At 44.1% G+C, this 19,216-nt stretch overlaps 1 protein-coding gene across 3 annotated transcripts in view; it reads right to left on the minus strand.

The window, feature by feature from the left end:
* TULP4 (TUB like protein 4) overlaps nucleotides 1-19,216 on the minus strand; it is a 589,117-nt gene that overhangs the window by 225,930 nt on the left and 343,971 nt on the right. For all 3 annotated transcript variants that reach the window (XM_073671511.1, XM_073671513.1, XM_073671512.1), the window contains one exon: nucleotides 1,746-1,880. In XM_073671511.1, the coding sequence (XP_073527612.1) occupies nucleotides 1,746-1,880 (135 nt within the window). The remainder of the gene's footprint in view (nucleotides 1-1,745; nucleotides 1,881-19,216) is intronic.

The raw sequence follows: 19,216 nt of genomic DNA on the forward strand, positions 1-19,216 counted from the left end.
CACCCGATGCAAACTCAAGTAGTAAGCACTAGTCACCATATCATCAGCATTTTTTTTTTCTTTACTTTTGAAAAAATCCCAACCTCAACACAACCCTAACCCTAGCGCAACCCTAACCCCAGCACAACCAACTCCAACACAACCTTAACCCCAACCCTAATACAACCCTAATACAACCCTAACACAACCCTAACCCCAGCACAACCAACTCCAACACAACCCTAACCCCAACCGTAACACAACCCTAACCCTAGCAAAACCCTAACCCTAGGGTTTATTTTTTACGCCGTTCCTCATGCGGTATAAGTGATTAGACAACTGTATTCTTCGGGTCGGTGTGATTACAGCGATACTAGATTCATATTGGGTTTTTATGTTTGGCAGCTGTCACAAACTAAAAGACGCTTTTTTTTTGCAAAGACTAGTTTTTGCAATAATTTTTCCATATTTTGGTTGACAGAGTCATGTAAGGACTTGTTTTTTGCAGGACAAGTTGATGTTTTTATTGGTACCATTTCGGGCACGTGACGTTTTTTGATCACTTTCTATGCGATTTTTGGGAGGCAGAATAAACAAAAAGCAACAATTCAGAAATTGTTTTATTAATGCCGTTTCACATGTGGTAAAATCGATAAGGCAGCTTTATTCTTCGGGCCAGTACATTTACAGCGATACTATATTTATATAGTTTTTTTATGTTTTGGCGCTTTTACACAAACTATTTTATAGAAAAAAATAATTTTTTTTGTATCGCTTTATTCTGAGAGCTATAACTTTTTTATTTTTTGGCTGATGGAGCTATATGGGAGCTTGTTTTTTGAGGGACAAGATTACGTTTTCAGAGTTACCATTTTTATTTACATTTGTCTTTTTGACAGCGTTTTATTCCATTTTTTGTTTGGCGGTATGATGATAAAGCATAGGTTTCTTTTTTCGTTTTTTATTTATTTTTTTTATAGTGTTCACTAAACGGGTTAAATAATGGGACAGTTTTATAGGTCAGGTCGTTCCGGACACGGCGATACCAAATATGTGTACTTTTATATATATTTTTTTTTATAATATTGATGGGTACAGTATATTTTTATCTTTTTGGATTTTTTTTTCATTTTTTTTTATATATTTTTACAATGTTTTCATTTTTTTTCCCACTTTCTGACACTTTTTTTCACTTTTACACTTTGTCCCACTATGGGACTTTCATTTTTTGCAGGCTAATCGCTTGTATAGCATAGGGATGCAGCAGCATCCTTATGCTATTCAAGCTGTCAGCCCTGCACTGGCACAAATTAGATAGATCGTGCACTGTGCACGATCTATCTAACTTCCTGATGCCTGGTGACCTGGATGTTGTCATGACAACATCTGGTCACCAGTCACCATGGCAACAACCGGGACCCTGCGCACACAACGTGGGGTCTCCGATCCAAGGTAAGAGGGGGTGCTCTTACCTCTGCTTGCCCCGGAAATGCTGCGATCGACTTAGATTGCAGCATTTCGGTGGTTAATGTGCCGGGAGCGGTGTGGGACCGCTCCTGGCACATAGTACCGGGTGTCAGCTGTTAGAATAAGATGACACCCGGCGGCTCTGCAGGCGCGATCGCTGGGGAGTAATAATACGTACCTAGTCAATAAGGCGCAGGTATGTATTATTACGCTCTCAGAATGGGGTTAAAGGAAAATGACTTCCAGTTATGACGTTAGGAAAATTTATAAATGAAAACAAATGTAAGCAATGTCATTACCTTTCAATCCTGAGCAAATGATGGTTGGTGACAGGTCATCATAGTTGTTCATCAAGCTAATATCTCCAGATGTAAATCCAACAGTAAGTAGCGGCTTGATATTTTCCACTGGGATGGGATAGGCAGCAGGGCCATCTGCAATGATCAATAAATGCAAAGTAAGAAGGAAACTAATGATGAAATCAATAAAATTATGTGCATACAACAGACAATATACTCTGTAGCATGACATCCTGCTGAACCATCATTATATTAGGAACATAAACTAATAATCCTTTCCCCTCGGTTTCTATTACTGATGCTGTGAGCGGTCAATATTATGCAATACTGGTCTGCATTTTCAAAGGTTGTTTAACAAAAGAAGCTAAAAGAACAAAAATAAATCAAACCTTTGTTATATTATTTCATTTACAGGAAGGAAAATTTCTTAAATGTCAATTTGCCATATGTGTATGCAAAATAAATTCTTTAATAAAAATAATAGCTGCTCCATGAGGATGCATTAACTGACTGCATTGACTTTCCGTGTCATTGACTTTTACACCATTTTCTCAAAATCCTGACATAGCATGCTGATTTTACTTCACTTTTCCCAAAATTGCAGAAAAAAACACATTATGATCATGCAGTGTAAATACACCCTAAAGCCACACTTTATGGTCAAAAGGCACATTTTTTTGGCTCAGATTTGCTTAAAAAAATATATATATACAGATATTACAGGACGGAATCGCCGCTGATTCTTTTTGAGAGGAAAAACATTTCCCAGCCTGTTTTTAACCAATGTTTTAACTCAAAGATAGAATCAGTTGTGATCCCATGCCGTATACCCTCTTTTGCTCCCTCCCCTGCCCAGGAGATGTGGTATGATCAGACCATGTCCCTGTACGGTCAGACACAGCCATTACACAGTACACAGCAGGGGCACATTTATAAGATTATCTCAGCACAGGAACATTTTATTTAAACACATCCAATTGTGGAAGTTATTATTATTCCAAGATCTATTGATTAAAATATTGATTAAAATTAACTTTGTGGGAAAAAAAACTTTAAGACTGTTTAGAAAGCTGCTTAATTTTGCATTTAGGAAGCACATTAACAATAAAACCTTTAAAGTTTCTTAGGGCTTGTTTTAATAGAAAAGGCTGTCAGGTGTTTCCTACAGGGTGGTACAGAAATGTGCTACACAAATCTGCTGCGTGTTTTCTACTCCAGGTATGAACGATGATTCAGTGCACAATTTAACCATCAACTGTGTCCAGTTCAGGCAAAAACCATCTGACCATGCACAACATTGAAACAATATCCATAGAACAGAATGCATAGCACTACTATAAAATGGATGTGGTCTAATGTAATATAAGTTATGGGCCACTAATAATATAAGTTATGGGCACTCCCATACATGAACAGCCAAAAAAACATAAGCGTACAATGTCCATAAAAATCTCACAATTTAATTATCACAATTGGCCAATGGAAACGGCTCTGATCGTTAAGCTAAGATGTGCAGAGGAGGCATGCAATGCAGCATTAACCGAGGTCTCCTTTCAGTATAAATCCATATGGATTAATCCATCATTTTCTACATATAATTTGATGTCCAGAAAGGAGTCTCCATACATATATGGGTGCCATTCTGTGGATCCATTACTGAAGGCATGTACATTTATTTAGGTATATATAAATTAATAGAATATAAAGTGACAGTGATAATAACCAAAGTATTTTTGTATTAATTCTCAATAATATGTGATACTATAATAACATATATATTTGCATCCAGGGCCGGACTGGGACAAAAAAAGCAGCCCTGCCACACAAACCCCAGCAACCCACATACTATAACACTCATTACCCCTGATCAGTAAATTTGGCTATACTTTGTCTTGAACCTCATCACTCCAATTAAGGAGTTATTTGATGAGCCACATGTGAATGGCGCAGGAGTGTGTATGATCCCCCATAGCCCCACTTACATGGTGCTCTTCAGAGCTCTGGATGTCGGGATCATGAGGGTCTCAGTGGTTGGACCCCCAGTGATTGGAAAGTTCTCAGAATTGGGGATTACTTGGGATGATCCGTTTAAACGGGTTTTCCAATATTTATTCTTATTTTCCCATAGGAATATTGAAAATAATAAACCAATATTAACCCACCCAAAGTCTAATGTTGCCTCTCTGACAACAGGGCACGAAGTGGTACTGTGCATTGTGTCTGTGTATGTGTGTATATGTATGTGTGTGTGTGTGTGTGTGTGTGTGTGTGTGTGTGTGTGTGTATATATATATATATATATTTTTTTTTTTTTTTCACACACACACACATACAGGACAGGAGGAGTGGTACTGTGCAGTGTATATATACATTTGTACCCCGTAAAAGCCAGCCCACGTGACGACATTTCAGCTCCATAACAGAAATGTTCTGTTATGAATCCGAAACATTACCACATGGGCTAATAAAGACTCCTCCACTTTTTTTGACAATCAGAGTGTTGAGATATATATATTATTATATTATGCGTGTATGTATGTATGTATATACACACTGTGAGGCAGTGATGGAGATTGTATACAAGTGACGTTATATATCCCCCAGAATGTGTACAGAGTCCTATTAAATCCATTGGAGTGCATTGCAGTCATAGACACACCTGCGGCTGCAATGCAGGAATGAAGGTGAGCATTGACCTGGTCAGGCTATCTGGCTAAGGGAGACTAGTAGAACCCGGCAGGGCCTTCATTTCTTGGGGGAGGCTACAGGAAGGCAGTGGGGCGGCCTCCTCCCTCCAACCGGGTTTTCCAGTGGCTCTTGCCACAGGTCCTTTAAAATCCCTGCACTAAGGATTAGTGGTGGTCTATGTTGCAACCTGCTAGGAGCTTAGCAGGAAAACTCATCAGGACTGTGTATAGCTGAACCCACGCCTGGGAAGGCTCTGCACCCATCAGGCTCTGAGCGGCCCGGCGCGCCCGTTGTCCACGGCAACCGTTGTTTATGGACTCATGTTAACCCGGCTGCGACCTGGAGGACTTTCTGTTTACCCGTGAGTTGCTGAATAAAAGCTGTTTATGTTGGACTTGCTTGGGTCACTGCCTCAGTTACTGCACGGTGTGAACACCGCCGCCTTACAACACATACACGCAAACCTAATAAGAGCAGATACTGATAATGACATCATGCATACAGGGCAGGAGAAGTATACACATCATACACAGCTCCACAATATATGCTACAATCAATTATATACCCAGTTCCACACTATATACTGTGAAAAAGAATATAGAGTGCAGCTGTGTATATACTATATATTATACACTGCTCAAAAAAATAAAGGGAACACTTAAACAACAGAATATATCTCCAAGTAAATCAAACTTCTGTGAAATCAAACTGTCCACTTAGGAAGCAACACTGATTGACAATCAATTTCACATGCTGTTGTGCAAATGGAATAGACAATAGATGGAAATTATTGGCAATTATCAAGACACCCTCAATAAAGGAGTGGTTCTGCAGGTGGGGGCCACAGACTACATCTCAGTACCAGTGCTTTCTGGCTGATGTTTTGGTCACTTTTGAATGTTGGTTGTGCTTTCACATTCGTGGTAGCATGAGATGGACTCTACAACCCACAAAAGTTGCTCAGGTAGTTCAGCTCATCCAGGATGGCACATCAATGCGAGCTGTGGCAAGAAAGTTTGCTTTGTTTGTCAGTGTAGTGTCCAGAGGCTGGAGGCGCTACCAAGAGACAGGCCAGTACACCAGGAGACGTGGAGGGGGCCGTAGGAGGGCAACAACCCAGCAGCAGGACTGCTACCTCTGACTTTGTGCAAGGAGGAACAGGAGGAGCACTGCAAAATGACCTCCAGCAGGCCACAAATGTGCATATGTCTGCACAAACGGTTAGAAACCGACTCCATGAGGGTGGTATGAGGGCCTGACGTCCACAGCTGGGGGTGGAGCTCACAGCCCAACACCGTGCAGGACACTTGGCATTTGCCACAGAACACCAGGATTGGCAAAGTCGCCACTGGCGCCCTGTGCTCTTCACAGATGAAAGCAGGTTCATACTGAGCACATGTGACAGACGTGACAACGTCTGGAGATGCCGTGGAGAGCGATCTGCTGCCTGCAACATCCTTCAGCATGACCGGTTTGGCAGTGGGTCAGTAATGGTATGGGGTGGCATTTCTTTGGAGGGCCGCACAGCCCTCCATGTGCTCGCCAGAGGTAGCCTTACTGCCATTAGGTACCGAGATGAGATCCTCAGACCCCTTGTGAGACCATAAGCTGGTGCGATTGGCTCTGGGTTCCTCCTAATGCAGGACAATGCCAGACCTCATGTGGCTGGAGTGTGTCAGCAGTTCCTGCAAGATGAAGGCATTGAAGCTATGGACTGGCTCGCCCGTTCCCCAGACCTGAATCCGATTGAGCACATCTGGGACATCATGTCTCGCTCCATCCACCAACGTCACGTTGCACCACAGACTGTCCAGGAGTTGGCAGATGCTTTATTCCAGGTCTGGGACTAGATCCCACAGGAGACCATCCGCAACCTCATCAGGAGCATGCCCAGGCGTTGTAGGGAGGTCATACAGGCACGTGGAGGCCACACACAATACTGAGCCTCATTTTGACTTGTTTTAAGGACATTACATCAAAGTTGGATCAGCCTGTAGTGTGTTTTTCCACTTTAATTTTGGGGGTGACTCCAAATCCAGGCCTCCATTGGTTAATAAATGTGATTTCCATTGATGATTTTTGTGTGATTTTGTTGTCAGCACATTCAACTTTGTACACAACAAAGTATTCAATGAGAATATTTTATTCATTCAGATCTAGGATGTGTTATTTGAGTGTTCCCTTCATTTTTTTGAGCAGTGTATAGTGTAGGGATGTGCCAGTGTACATAGTGTGGATTCCACACTATATACTACAGTATGTACACAGCGCCATACTATATAAACATTTCTACACTATATATACACAACTTGACATTATAATTAAGACCGCTTTATACTACATTATGATGCACACATCACAGGGGACACATATACATCAAATAGGAGACACTGCGACTGCTCAATATGTATCACAGGCCCACAAACACATCAGTCAGCCCCCGAAGTCAGCAGTCAGCACAGGGCCCCATAAGTAAGTCCACAGTCACATATGTAAGCCCCCAGCCCCTAGTCCCAGAGGTCAGCCCCTAGTCCCAGAGGTAAGCCCCCAGCCCCTAATAGCTGAGACTACGGAGATTTTCAGTCTCTGGGGGCACGCTATACCCAGTTTTACAACGCACACACAGTTTTAAAACGCCAATGAGTGAATAAGGCCCCTTAGCAGCCGCTGTTTTTAATGTGTATCGGCGTTGGTTAAGGGATTAAATGAAAAAAATTACGTGTAGTCCACCCTATTTTTTGAAACCAGCAAAGGTAAAGTAAACAGCTATGAGCGGATATTATCAGTCTGGGAAGATCCATGGCTATTGGGCCCTTCCCAGCCTAAAAATAACAGCCCACAGCCCCCTCCTGAAGTGAAGCTTCACATTAGATGCTGCAATTCAGGCGCTTCACCTTGCACTGGTGTGTTGGCTATTGGGGTAACGGTTTTGGACTTGGTGTTGATGTCAGCTGTAAACTGTCCAAAAACACAGCGGGCATCAAGCCCTGGTGCTAGTAATGGAGATTACTAACCCAGTAATAAAAAAAAAAAACACTCTAATTAAAAACTCCCTAACACTTTCCCTCATTCCTCACTTCATTCAAAAAGGAAAAAAATCTCACGCAGGTCCGCCATAATCCACAAAATCCGACATAGTCCAGCTCTTATGCTCCATAGCCTTTGCGAACAGCCACTTTCAGGTCCTACTGTGGAGCTCAAGACATGGCAACGCTGAAGAGCGGTGATGTCTGTAATATTACCATTCTACACAGCTGCCGGGCCATGAAATGGGCGGCGCGAGACCTAAAATGTCTGGGTCTCCCCTGTACAGGAGCTGTGGTATGATCAGACCATGTCCCTGTATGGTGAGACACAGCCATTACACAGTACATATCAGGGGCACATTTAGAAGATTAGCTCAGCACAGGAACATTGTTTTAAACACATCCAATTGTGGAACTTATTATTATTCAAAGATTTATTGATTAAAAGGTTAAAATTAACTTTATTAATGGGAAAACCCCTTTAAGCTTGTTTGTTTTTTCACAAAATCTGTGCATGTGTATATATAGTGGATTCAACTGCAGTTCTGCCCCTCTTCTCAGTGACTGCTCTTCAAACGCTCCGGGTCACTCTCTGCCCTGTGTGTGAGATGGAAGTCTCTTTTACATTGTAAGCCTATCTAGTCTCGTTCTGATGCTCCATAGCCCTACATTATAAAAGCCACTCATGGGTCACGCAGAGCGCAATGTGACTTGGAGACCGATGACATCACTCACAAGAGGAGTGAAGCAGCGTTAGATACGAGAGAAGATGGCAGTGGGTGAGTATATTAATACGCTCACTGAACACTGTATACACATATACATACATTTATTGAAGAGAAAAAAAACTTCAAGGCAGTGCTTCATGCCTCTAAGTAAATCAGGCAAGGTAGTGTGTGCCTCACCACAAATCTTACTCTAATCCCAAAGTGAGTAAGATTTGTGGTGTAGTGAACCACATCCCCATTCTGCTCCACCCACTTTCTTGATGCTGGGAGAAAATGGCGTGAGGACGTCAAATGTCACAAAATTTTAGCACATCCTCAATAATTCTTGCATAAAAGCTTTGACTATTCGGGTCTATGGTCTTCTAAATTTTGCAGATATTGGCTCATTTTTCTTCAAGTGGCCGCGAAGGGCTTATCATCACTCCTGAGTAACAAATAAGCAAATAAATAGGCTCAGCACTCTTAACCCCTTAAAAGCCCAGGGCATACTAATACGTACTTGCGCCCTGGGCTTTAAGAGACAGGTACGTATTAGTACGCCCTGTTGATTTCGCCCGCACACGAGCTATGCGGGCGCAATCGCCGCCGGATGTCAACATTGTCACAGCTGACACCAGATGCTATGTGCTGGGAGCGGTCCCGCACCGCTCCCGGCACATTAACCCCCACAATGCTGCGATCAAACTCGATCAGAGCATTGCGGAGGCAACGTCGATACTCACCGCCCCACGCTGTCTAAGGTCGGGTCCCGTGGTTGTCATGGTGACCTGGATGTCGTCATGACAACATCCGGGTCACCAGACAGCAGGAAGACACTTAGATCATGCGCAGTGCGTGACCAAAGTATCTTCTGCATCAGCACTGACAGCCTGTATAGCACAGGGATGGTTCTCCATCCCTATGCTATACAGGCGATCAGAGTGAAAAAAGGTGAAAGTCCCATAGTGTGACAAAGTATAAAAGTAAAAAAATTGTTAAAAAATGGTTAAAAAAAAATAAAATTGTAAAAATATTAAAAAAAAATCAAAAAAATAATCCACAAAAAAAAAAATATAATGTACCCATCAAGAAATATTATTATGGAAAAAACAAAACAATAAAAGTACTCGTATTTGGTATACCCGTGTCTGGAATGACCTGACCTATAAAACTGTTCCACTAGTAAACCCCTTTAGTGAACACGGTAAAAAATAAAAAAGGAAGCAAAAACTTTGCTTTATCATCATACCGCCAAACAAAAAAATGGAATAAAACACGATCAAAAAGACGAATATAAATAAAAATGGTACCGCTGAAAACGTCATCTTGTCCCACAAAAAACAAGCCGCCATACAGCTCCATAAGCCGGAAAATAAAATAGTTACAGCTCCCAGAATAAAGCGATGCAAAAAAAATATTTTTTTCTATAAAATAGATTTTATTGTGTAAAAGTGCCAAAACATAGAAAAACGATATAAATGTGGTACCACTGTAAACATACTGAACCGAAGAATAAAGCTATCTTACACGCGGAACAGCATAAAAAAAAAAAACAATTCCTGAATTGTTGGTTTTTGTTTATTCTGCCTCCAAAAAATCGGAATAGAAAGTGATCAAAAAATGTCACGTGCCTGAAAATGGTACCAATAAAAATGTCAACTCAGCCCGCAAAAAACAAGTAGTCACATGACTCTGTCGGCCAAAATATGTAAAAATTATAACTCTCAAAATATGGTGATGCAAAAACTAGATTTTGCAAAAAAATGCGTCTTTTAGTCATAAAAACCCGATATGATTCTGGTATCGATGTAAACACACCGACCCGAAGAATAAAGTCGTCAAATCACGAGGATCGGCGAAAAAAATAACTCTAGGGTTAGGGTTGTGCTAGGGTTGAGCTAGGGTTAGGATTTTTTTCAAAAGTAAAAGAAAAAAAAAAAAAAAGATGACGATATGGCGACTAGTGTTGAGCGCAAGTGCTCGCTACTTGAGTTTGCATTGGGTATGAACTGAGTATCGCAGGTGCTCGAGTGACATGCTCGAGTCTCAGCCCCATATGCTTCGTGGCCAAAAAAAACCTCACGGGGATTGCCTGCCATGCACGAGATATTCCTGCATGTTTTTTTTTTTTTGGGTGTCTAATAACCGTGAAACATGCGGGGGGGGGGGACGGGACTCGAGCATGTCACTTAAGCATGCGCGATACATGGTGCATACCTGATATCCAATGCAAACTCAAGTAGCGAGCACTTGCGCTCAAGACTAATGTCAACTTATTCAATATGATGACCTAATGTTATCAAATTCTGTGTCGAAACCTCTGGGTTCAAAATGTTCACTATATCCTTGATAAAATCCTTGAGGGGTGTAGTTTCCAAAATGGGGTCACTTGTGAGGGGTTTCCACTATTTAGGCACATCAGGGGCTCTCCAAACGCGACATGGCGTCCGCTCTCAATTCCAGCCAATTTTGCGTTCAAAAAGTCACACAGTGCTCCTTCCCTTCTGAACTCTGATGTGTGCCCAAACACAGTATTTTCAACACATATGGGGTATTGGCGTACTCAGGAGAAATTGCAAAAAAAGATTTTGGGGTCCATTTTCTCCTCCTACCCTTGTGTAAATAAAAAAATTGGGGCTAAAACATAATTTTTGTGGAAAAAGTTTGAGTCTTTTATTTTCACGGCTCCATGTTGTAAACTTCTGTAAAGCACTTGGGGGTTCAGGGTGCTCACCACACATCTAGATAAGTTCCCTGAGGGGTCTAGTTTCCAAAATGGTGTCACTTTTGGAGGTTTTCCACTGTTTAGGCACATCAGGGGCACATCCGCTAATTATTCAAGCACATTTTACATTCAAAAAGTCAAATGATGCTCCTTCTCTTCCGAACCCTGCCGTATGCCCAAGCAGTAATTTTCCCCCACATATGGGGTATCGGCTTACTCAGGAGAGATTGCACAACAAGTTGCAATCTGCAATTTCTCCTGTTACCCTTATGAAAATGCAAAATTAGGGGCTGAAAAACATTTTCGTGGGAAAAATGTGAAAATTTTATTTTTACAGCTCAATGTTATAAACTTCTGTGAAGCACCTGGGGGTTCAAGGTGACCACCACACATCTAGATAAGTTCTAGTTTCCAAAATGGTGTCACTTGTGGGGGATTTCCACTGTTTAGGCACATCAGGGGCTCTCAAACGCAACATGGCATCCGCTAATAATTCAAGCAAATTTTACATTCAAAAAGTCGAAAATAAAAAAAATTGGGTCTAAAGTAACATTTTTGTGAAAAAAGTTAAATGTTAATTTTTTTCTGCCACATTCCAAAAATTGCTGGGAAGCACCTGAAGGGTTAATAAAGTTCTTGAATGTGGTTTTGAGACCTTGAGGGGTGCAGTTTTTAGAATGGTGTCACTTTTGGGTATTTTCTGTCAAAGACCCCTCAAAGTGAGTTCAAATGTGATGTGGTCCCTAAAAAAATGGTTTTGTAAATTTTGTTAGAAAAAGGAGAAATTAAAATTTTGAAAATTGCAAAATTTTTGCCAAATTTCCGTTTTTTTCACAAATAAACGCAAGTGATATCGAAGAAATTTTACCACAATAAGTCACGAAAAAACAATCTCAGAATCAGGGGGATCCGTTGAAGCGTTCCAGAGTAATTACCTCATAAAGTGACAATGGTCAGAACTGTAAAAATTGGCCCGGTCATTAACGTGCAAACCACCCTCGGGGGTAAAGGGGATAAACACCATTGCCTTATGTCCTGTGTTATCAGCCATCTGAACTAACAAATATGGCGTATTAACGGTCAGTTGCAAGAGAGACCACCAATGCAATAGTGGGAAACGGAAAAGGTATATTCACATTTATTATAATTTTGCAATGGTTTCAAAAACTAAAAAAATAAAGAGTTTTCCCACTAACATTTTTAATGCCTATCAGCTTGCTTGTTAAAAATAATAAATCCAAAATCACAGACTCCTGCGACGCCTCACCCCCGCTACTTTCGTTTACAAGCTGCAGTAGTGATGTCACAACTACAGCGCATGAGACCTCTGCAATGACTCAGTGGCTTGTGCGGAGCTATAACAGTCATAACTGTGCCACAAAAAACACTAATATAGCCCCTGTATATGAAATGGTTGTAAATGAAAGGGGAAGACGATTTAAAATATTTATGTCATGGGGGACGTGGATTGGCAGCTGACTAACATGGCTCTGAGAGTACTGCGCTCCCTCTCATCCAGAGCCTGTTCAGCAACATATGCAGCGTTCATTCTACTTTTTATGGCTCATCCCTCTCAGCTGACACCTGGCATCATGACTCGAGGTAAAAGAAATCAGAAGAAACAAGGAAAATTGGAGTTTTACATCAGAGAAGACCAGAGCAAAAAGAGCACTGAGACCTCCATTCACAGCCGTGTCTCTGCTGACAGCGTGATGCCCCCTGTGACCCGGACACCTCCAGCGGAGTTGCACTCCCCACCTACAATGAGTGCAGGACCCCCGGGTCCCTCCCCGAAGCAAAACACTTAAAGGGGTATTCCCATCTCCAAGATCCTATCCCAATATGTAGTAGGTGTAGTAATAATAATAATAATAATAATAATAATATTAGCAAATATTTCCAATTAGAAATGTAGTATAGTATTTTTGATTCGCTATGTCTCTTATCTCATGGGCAGGCAATACAGGAACTTAGGTATCCATGGCTACGACCAGAAAGAAAATGTAACATCAACTGACCTTCACTGTCCTATTAAAGGAATAGAATAATCCAAGTTATCTGTAAACAGAGAGATTGTGAGGGAATATTTAGCTAACATAAATGAGTTCAAGTCTCCAGGTCCAGATGAATTACACCCCAGAGTACTGAAGGAGATCGTAGAAGAAATTTTAGAACCACTCTCCATAATCTTTGAAAATTCTTGGAGAACAGGAGAAGTACCAGAAGAGTGGAGAAGAGCAAATGTTGTTCCTATCTTCAAAAAGGGGAAGAAGGTGGACCCAGGGAACTATAGGCCAGTGAGTCTGACTTCTATACCAGGAAAGATCTTTTAACAAATTATTAAACAACATGTATGCAAGTACCTGAATAAGAATGAAGTGATTAACCAGAGTCAGCAAGGGTTTGTAACTAATAAGTCATGTCAGACTAACTTAATTTCCTTCTATGACAGAAACACTGACTGGGTGGATCAGGGAAATGCTGTAGATGTAGCATATATTGACTTCAGCAAAGCATTTGACAAAGTATCTCACACCATCCTTATTGAAAAAATGACCAAGTATGGAATGGACAAGGCAACTGTTAGGTGGATTCATAACTGACTTAGTGATAGGACTCAAAGAGTGGTCGTAAATGGCTTCACATCCAGTTGGATGAATGTCTCAAGTGGGGTACCACAAGGCTCTGTCCTGGGACCTGTATTGTTCAACATCTTTATCAATGATTTAGATGAAGGAATTGAGGGTAAATTGATTACATTTGCTGATGACACAAAGCTAGGAGGGATAGCTAACACTAGAGAAGAGAGAGAGAGGCTTCAAAAAGACCTAAATAAACTGGAGTAGTGGGCAGCAACTAACAGAATGGTTTTTAACAGGGAAAAATGCAAAGTACTACATCTGGGCAATAAAAATGAAAAAAGCATATACAGAATGGGAGGAATAGCGCTAAGCAGCAGTACATGTGAAAAAGACTTAGGTATACTAATAGATCATAGACTGAACATGAGTCAACAGTGTGATGCAGCAGCAAAAAAGGCAACTACAATTCTGGGATGTATTAACAGAAGCATACAGTCTAGATCACGTGAAGTCATTATCGGACTTTACTCCTCTTTGGTCAGACCTCATCTGGAATACTGTGTCCAGTTTTGGGCACCACATTTTAAAAAAGACATTGACAAACTGGAGCAAGTTCAGAGAAGAGCAACCAGAATGGTGACCGGTCTGCAAACCATGTCCTATGAGGAGCGGTTACAGGATTTGGGAATGTTTAGCTTGCAAAAAAGAAGACTGAGAGGAGACTTAATAGCTGTCTACAAATATCTCAAGGGCTGTCACATTGTAGAAGGATCATCTTTATTCTCATTTGCACAAGGAAAGACTAGAAGCAATGGGATGAAACCGAATGGGAGGAGACACAGATTAGATATTGGAAAAAACTTTTTGACAGTTAGGGTGATCAATGAGTGGAACAGGCTGCCACGAGAGGTGGTGAGTTCTCCTTCAATGGATGTCTTCAAACAGAGGCTGGACAGACATCTGTGTGAGATGATTTAGTGAATCCTGATTTGAGCAGGGGGTTGGACCAGATGACCCAGGAGGTCCCTTCCAACTCTACCATTCTATGATTCTATGAATCAGCCAATAGCACTGGCACAGTTCAACACATCAGATGAACCAGCATCAGGCAACTTACTTAGAGATATGCTGATAGCTTTCAGCAGTTCTATGCAAAAGGACTTTGCCACTCTATTATTGTCTATACCAACTCTAAGGAACTAGATAAGAGAGTATCTCACTTGGAAAATAAAATGGGAGACTTTGCCGAGTCATACAACAAGCTCATAGATGCACATAATGAACTTTCAGATGAATTGGAAGCCATAAAAAACTAAACTAGTGGATTTAGAGCAGGGGTCTCAAACTCAGCTGGGAATATGGGCAGCACGCGGTAAAACATTTAATTTGGGGGGCCGCATTATTTGCATGACAAAGTGACCTTTTTAGTGATAACATTTTATTTTCTATACACCTTTTGAACTGGTCCTCATCTTGCAGACATGGTCTCCCCTCCAGGTCCCCCATATTGCAGACATGGTCTCCCCTCCAGGTCCCCCATATTGCAGACATGGTCTCCCCTCCAGGTCCCCCATATTGCAGACATGGTCTCCCCTCCAGGTCCCCCATATTGCAGACATGATCTCCCATCCAGGTCCCCCATATTGCAGACATGGTCTCCCATCCAGGTCCCCCATATTGCAGACATGGTCTCCCCTCCAGGTCCCCCATATTGCAGACATGGTCTCCCATCCAGGTCCCCCATATTGCAGACATGATCTCCCATCCAGGTCCCCCATATTGCAGACATGGTCTCCCATCCAGGTCCCCCATATTGCAGACATGGTCTCCCATCCAGGTCCCCCATATTGCAGACATGGTCTCCCATCCAGGTCCCCCATATTGCAGACATGGTCTCCCATCCAGGTCCCCCATATTGCAGACATGGTCTCCCATCAAGGTCCCCCATATTGCAGACATGGTCTCCCATCCAGGTCCCCCATATTGCAGACATGGTCTCCCATCCAGGTCCCCCATATTGCAGACATGGTCCCCCATATTGCAGACATGGTCCCCCATCCAGGTTCCCCATATTGCAGACATGGTCCCCCATTCTTGTCCTTATCTTGCAGACATGTCCCCCATCCAGGTCCCAATGTTGCAGACATGTCCCCCATCCAGGTCCCCCCCATACTGCGCACAGGGCCGCCCCCCCCATACTGCGCACAGGGTCCCCGTCCCCCCATACTGCGCACAGGGACCTCGTCCCCCCATACTGCGCACAGGTTTCCCGTCCCCCCATACTGCGCACAGGGTCCCCGTCCCCCCATACTGCGCTCAGTGTGCCCACCCCCCCATACTGCGCTCAGGGTGCCCGTCCCCCCCATACTGTGCTCAGGGTCCCCCGTCCCCCTTATACTGCGCCCAGGGTCCCCGCCCCCCATACTGTGCTCAGGGTCCCCCCCTCCCATACTGCGCTCAGGGTCCCCCCCCATACTGCTCTCAGGGTCACCGTCCCCATACTGCGCTCAGGGTCACCGCCCCCCCCATACTGCGCTCAGGGTCCCCGTACCCCCCCATACTGCGCTCAGGGTCCCCGTCGCCCCCCCATACTGCGCTCAGGGTCCCCGTCGCCCCCCCCTTACTGCGCTCAGGGTCCCCGTCCCCCCCATACTGCGCTCAGGGTCCCCCCCCCATACTGCGCTCAGGGTCACCGTCCCCATACTGCGCTCAGGGTCACCGCCCCCCCCATACTGCGCTCAGGGTCCCCGTACCCCCCCATACTGCGCTCAGGGTCCCCGTCGCCCCCCCATACTGCGCTCAGGGTGCCCGTCGCCCCCCCCCTTACTGCGCTCAGGGTCCCCGTCCCCCTCATACTGCGCTCAGGGTCCCCGTCCCCCCATACTGCGCTCAGGGTCCCCGTCCCCCCCCATACTGCGCTCAGGGTCCCCGTCCCCCCATACTGCGCTCAAGGTGCCCCCCCCCCATACTGAGCACAGGTCCCCTGTAGTGTATTTCACATGACAGAGGAAAAAAAAAAAAAAAAAAGATTCTCACCTGTCCTCCGTTCCTTTGGCGTCCTTTCTGCACCTGTGGCAGGCACAGACCCCATAACGATGGTGGATCTCTCCAGCAGCCGCCGTCATCAGCGCTGTTATGCAGTGTATTGCCGCGCAGAGACCGGCTCTCTGCACAGCAATACCAGTGCCAGCCACCGGCCTATCAGAGGCAATCAGCTGACATCTGCGCATGGCAGTGACATCATACGCCGCTGTGCTGGGACGCCAATGTCAGCTGTAGGCCTCTGATAAGCCGGCGGCTGACACTGGTATTGCTGTGCAGAGAGCCGGTCTCTGAGCAGCAATACACTGCATTACAGCGCTGATGTCGGCGGCTGCTGTAGAGAGCCGCTATAGTTACGGGGTCTATGTGCCTGCGGGCCGCAAGAAGCAGCCGGAGGGGCCGCATGCGGCCCGCGGGCCGCGTGTTTGAGATTCCTGATTTAAAGGATCGCTCTCGGTGTAACAATGTATAATTGCGAGGGATACCAGAAGATGTGCCTCCTCAAGAACTGAGAGGATTCCTTCAAGGTCTGATTAAAGCAGCTATTCCTAACTGCTCCCAAATAGACACTATCATTGACAGAATTCACAGGGTACAGCGCCCAAAGCATCTACCTAAATCAATGACCAGAGATGTGCTGGCCTGCATCCACTTTTTACATATAAAAGAAGACCTACTACTCTTTCTAGAAAAAAGGGAGAACTCCCACAACCCTTATCAGCAAATTAAAATATTCGCAGATGTTTCGGCAGCGACTCTCCGTTTCTGCAAATTATTGACTCCCATCACTTTGACTCTGAGAGAAAGGGAAGTGCCATATAGATGGGGTTTCTCGCTGAAGCTTCTCATAAATGACAGAGGAGAGTGGCACACGGTTACTTCCTTTGAAGAGGGAGAAAACCTCATGTGTAACTGGAACTTTACACTAAGGCTGTGTGCCCACTATGCGTTTTTTAAGAGTTTCCGCAGCAGAAACGCTTAAACACTTGGTAGAAGGTCTGCAATGTTCTCCAATGATAATACGCATGTGTTGTGCACATGATGCAGAAATTTCCGCTGGGGAGTATCATTGTGGAAAAATCCGCAGCACTACCAATTATTTTACAGAATCGCGGCATTTTCGTCGCCATTGACTTGCATTGAAGCGCTTAATATCCGCATGAATACATGTGCACATGCCGATATTAAGCGATTCAATGTGCGGATGGTACCCGGGTCTGGAGAAGAGGAGACTCTAATCCAGACCCGGGTACCATAGTACCTGTGAAAAAAAAAAAAGAATTTAAAATAAAAACACCAAGGTTACTTACCGGTAGCTGGTTTTTCCTGAGCCCATGACAGCACACCTTGAGAGAGGGATCCGCCCCACCAAGGACAGGGAACTGTCTGAAATAAAAGGGCGGTACCTCTCCCTCGCTTCAGTTGTTTACAGAGCATTGAGAGGACCTCCCAAACAGGTTAGGCATATAACCAACACCTACAATATATATATATATAACACCCAAAACAGTGCACACCAGGGTGTGAGAAACAGAAAAAATAGGGGGGGGGACTACGGGTGCTGTCATGGGCTCAGGAAAAACCGGCTACCGGTAAGTAACCTTGGTGTTTTCCCCTCACCCATGACAGCACACCTTGAGAGAATTTTGGAGAATTATGAGCACCCTAGGGAGGGACCACCGCCTGAAGTACCCTTCTCCCAAAGGTGAGGTCAGAGGAGGACAGATCCAACCGATAGTGTTTAAAGAAGGTGGATGGTGTAGACCAAGTAGCAGCTCTACATATCTGACCAATTGAGACGTCTGCCCTTTCCCCCCAGGAGGTTGCGACGGCTCTGGTGGAATGAGCCCTGACATTGTCCGGGGCCAGAACTCCTGTGGACGTATATGCTAAGTAAATGGCCTCCCTAAGCCACCTAGAAATGGTACCCTTGGACACCCCGTGACCTTTCCTACTCCCCTGAAAGGCCAGGAACAAGGAATAGTCCTTCCTCCATACACTAGTCATGTTAATGTACTGTAGTAGGGATCTTCTAACATCTAGGTTATGGAATCTAACATCTCCTGGGTTTTTGCTGCAAAACGAGGGTAGTACAATCTCCTGGTCACAGTGAAATCTAGATACCACTTTGGGAGGTATGCTGGATCTGGACGCAAGGTGACCCTATCGTCAAAAATTTGTGTGTAGGGAGGATTAACCGAAAGGGCCAGCAAGTCACCCACCCTAAGAGCCGACGTTAAGGCCACTAAGAGGATGGTCTTAAGGGTGAGGATCTTTGGAGAGACATCCTGTAGGGGTTCGAGTGGGTCACTGGTAAGTGCATTCAAGACCAAATTCAGGTCCCAGGAAGGAACTCTTAGGGACCAAACCGGTCTGGCTCTGGCACAGGACTTGATAAACCTCGAGACCCACCTGTTCCCAGCCAAGTTACAATTATAGAGCGCCCCCAATGCCGACACCTGAACTTTAAGAGTCCCTGTGGCTAGACCCAGGTCACGCCCCTTTGGCAGAAATTCCAAGATTCCCCTGATTGGAGGCTTGTCTGATAATGGGGCATCTATAAATTCTAGGAATTTACTCCAGACTCGGTTATAAATCTTAGTCGTTATTGGTTTCCTACTACCCAGCAAGGTAGAGACTAACCCTGGTGAAAACCCCTTGCTACTTAGTAGTGACCTCTCAAATTCCACGCCGCAAGATG

The sequence above is a fragment of the Phyllobates terribilis genome, unplaced genomic scaffold, assembly GCF_046119375.1.
Source record: "Phyllobates terribilis strain yellow unplaced genomic scaffold, ASM4611937v1 Scaffold_3__8_contigs__length_932513732, whole genome shotgun sequence".
In the NCBI taxonomy this organism is placed as follows: domain Eukaryota; kingdom Metazoa; phylum Chordata; class Amphibia; order Anura; family Dendrobatidae; genus Phyllobates; species Phyllobates terribilis.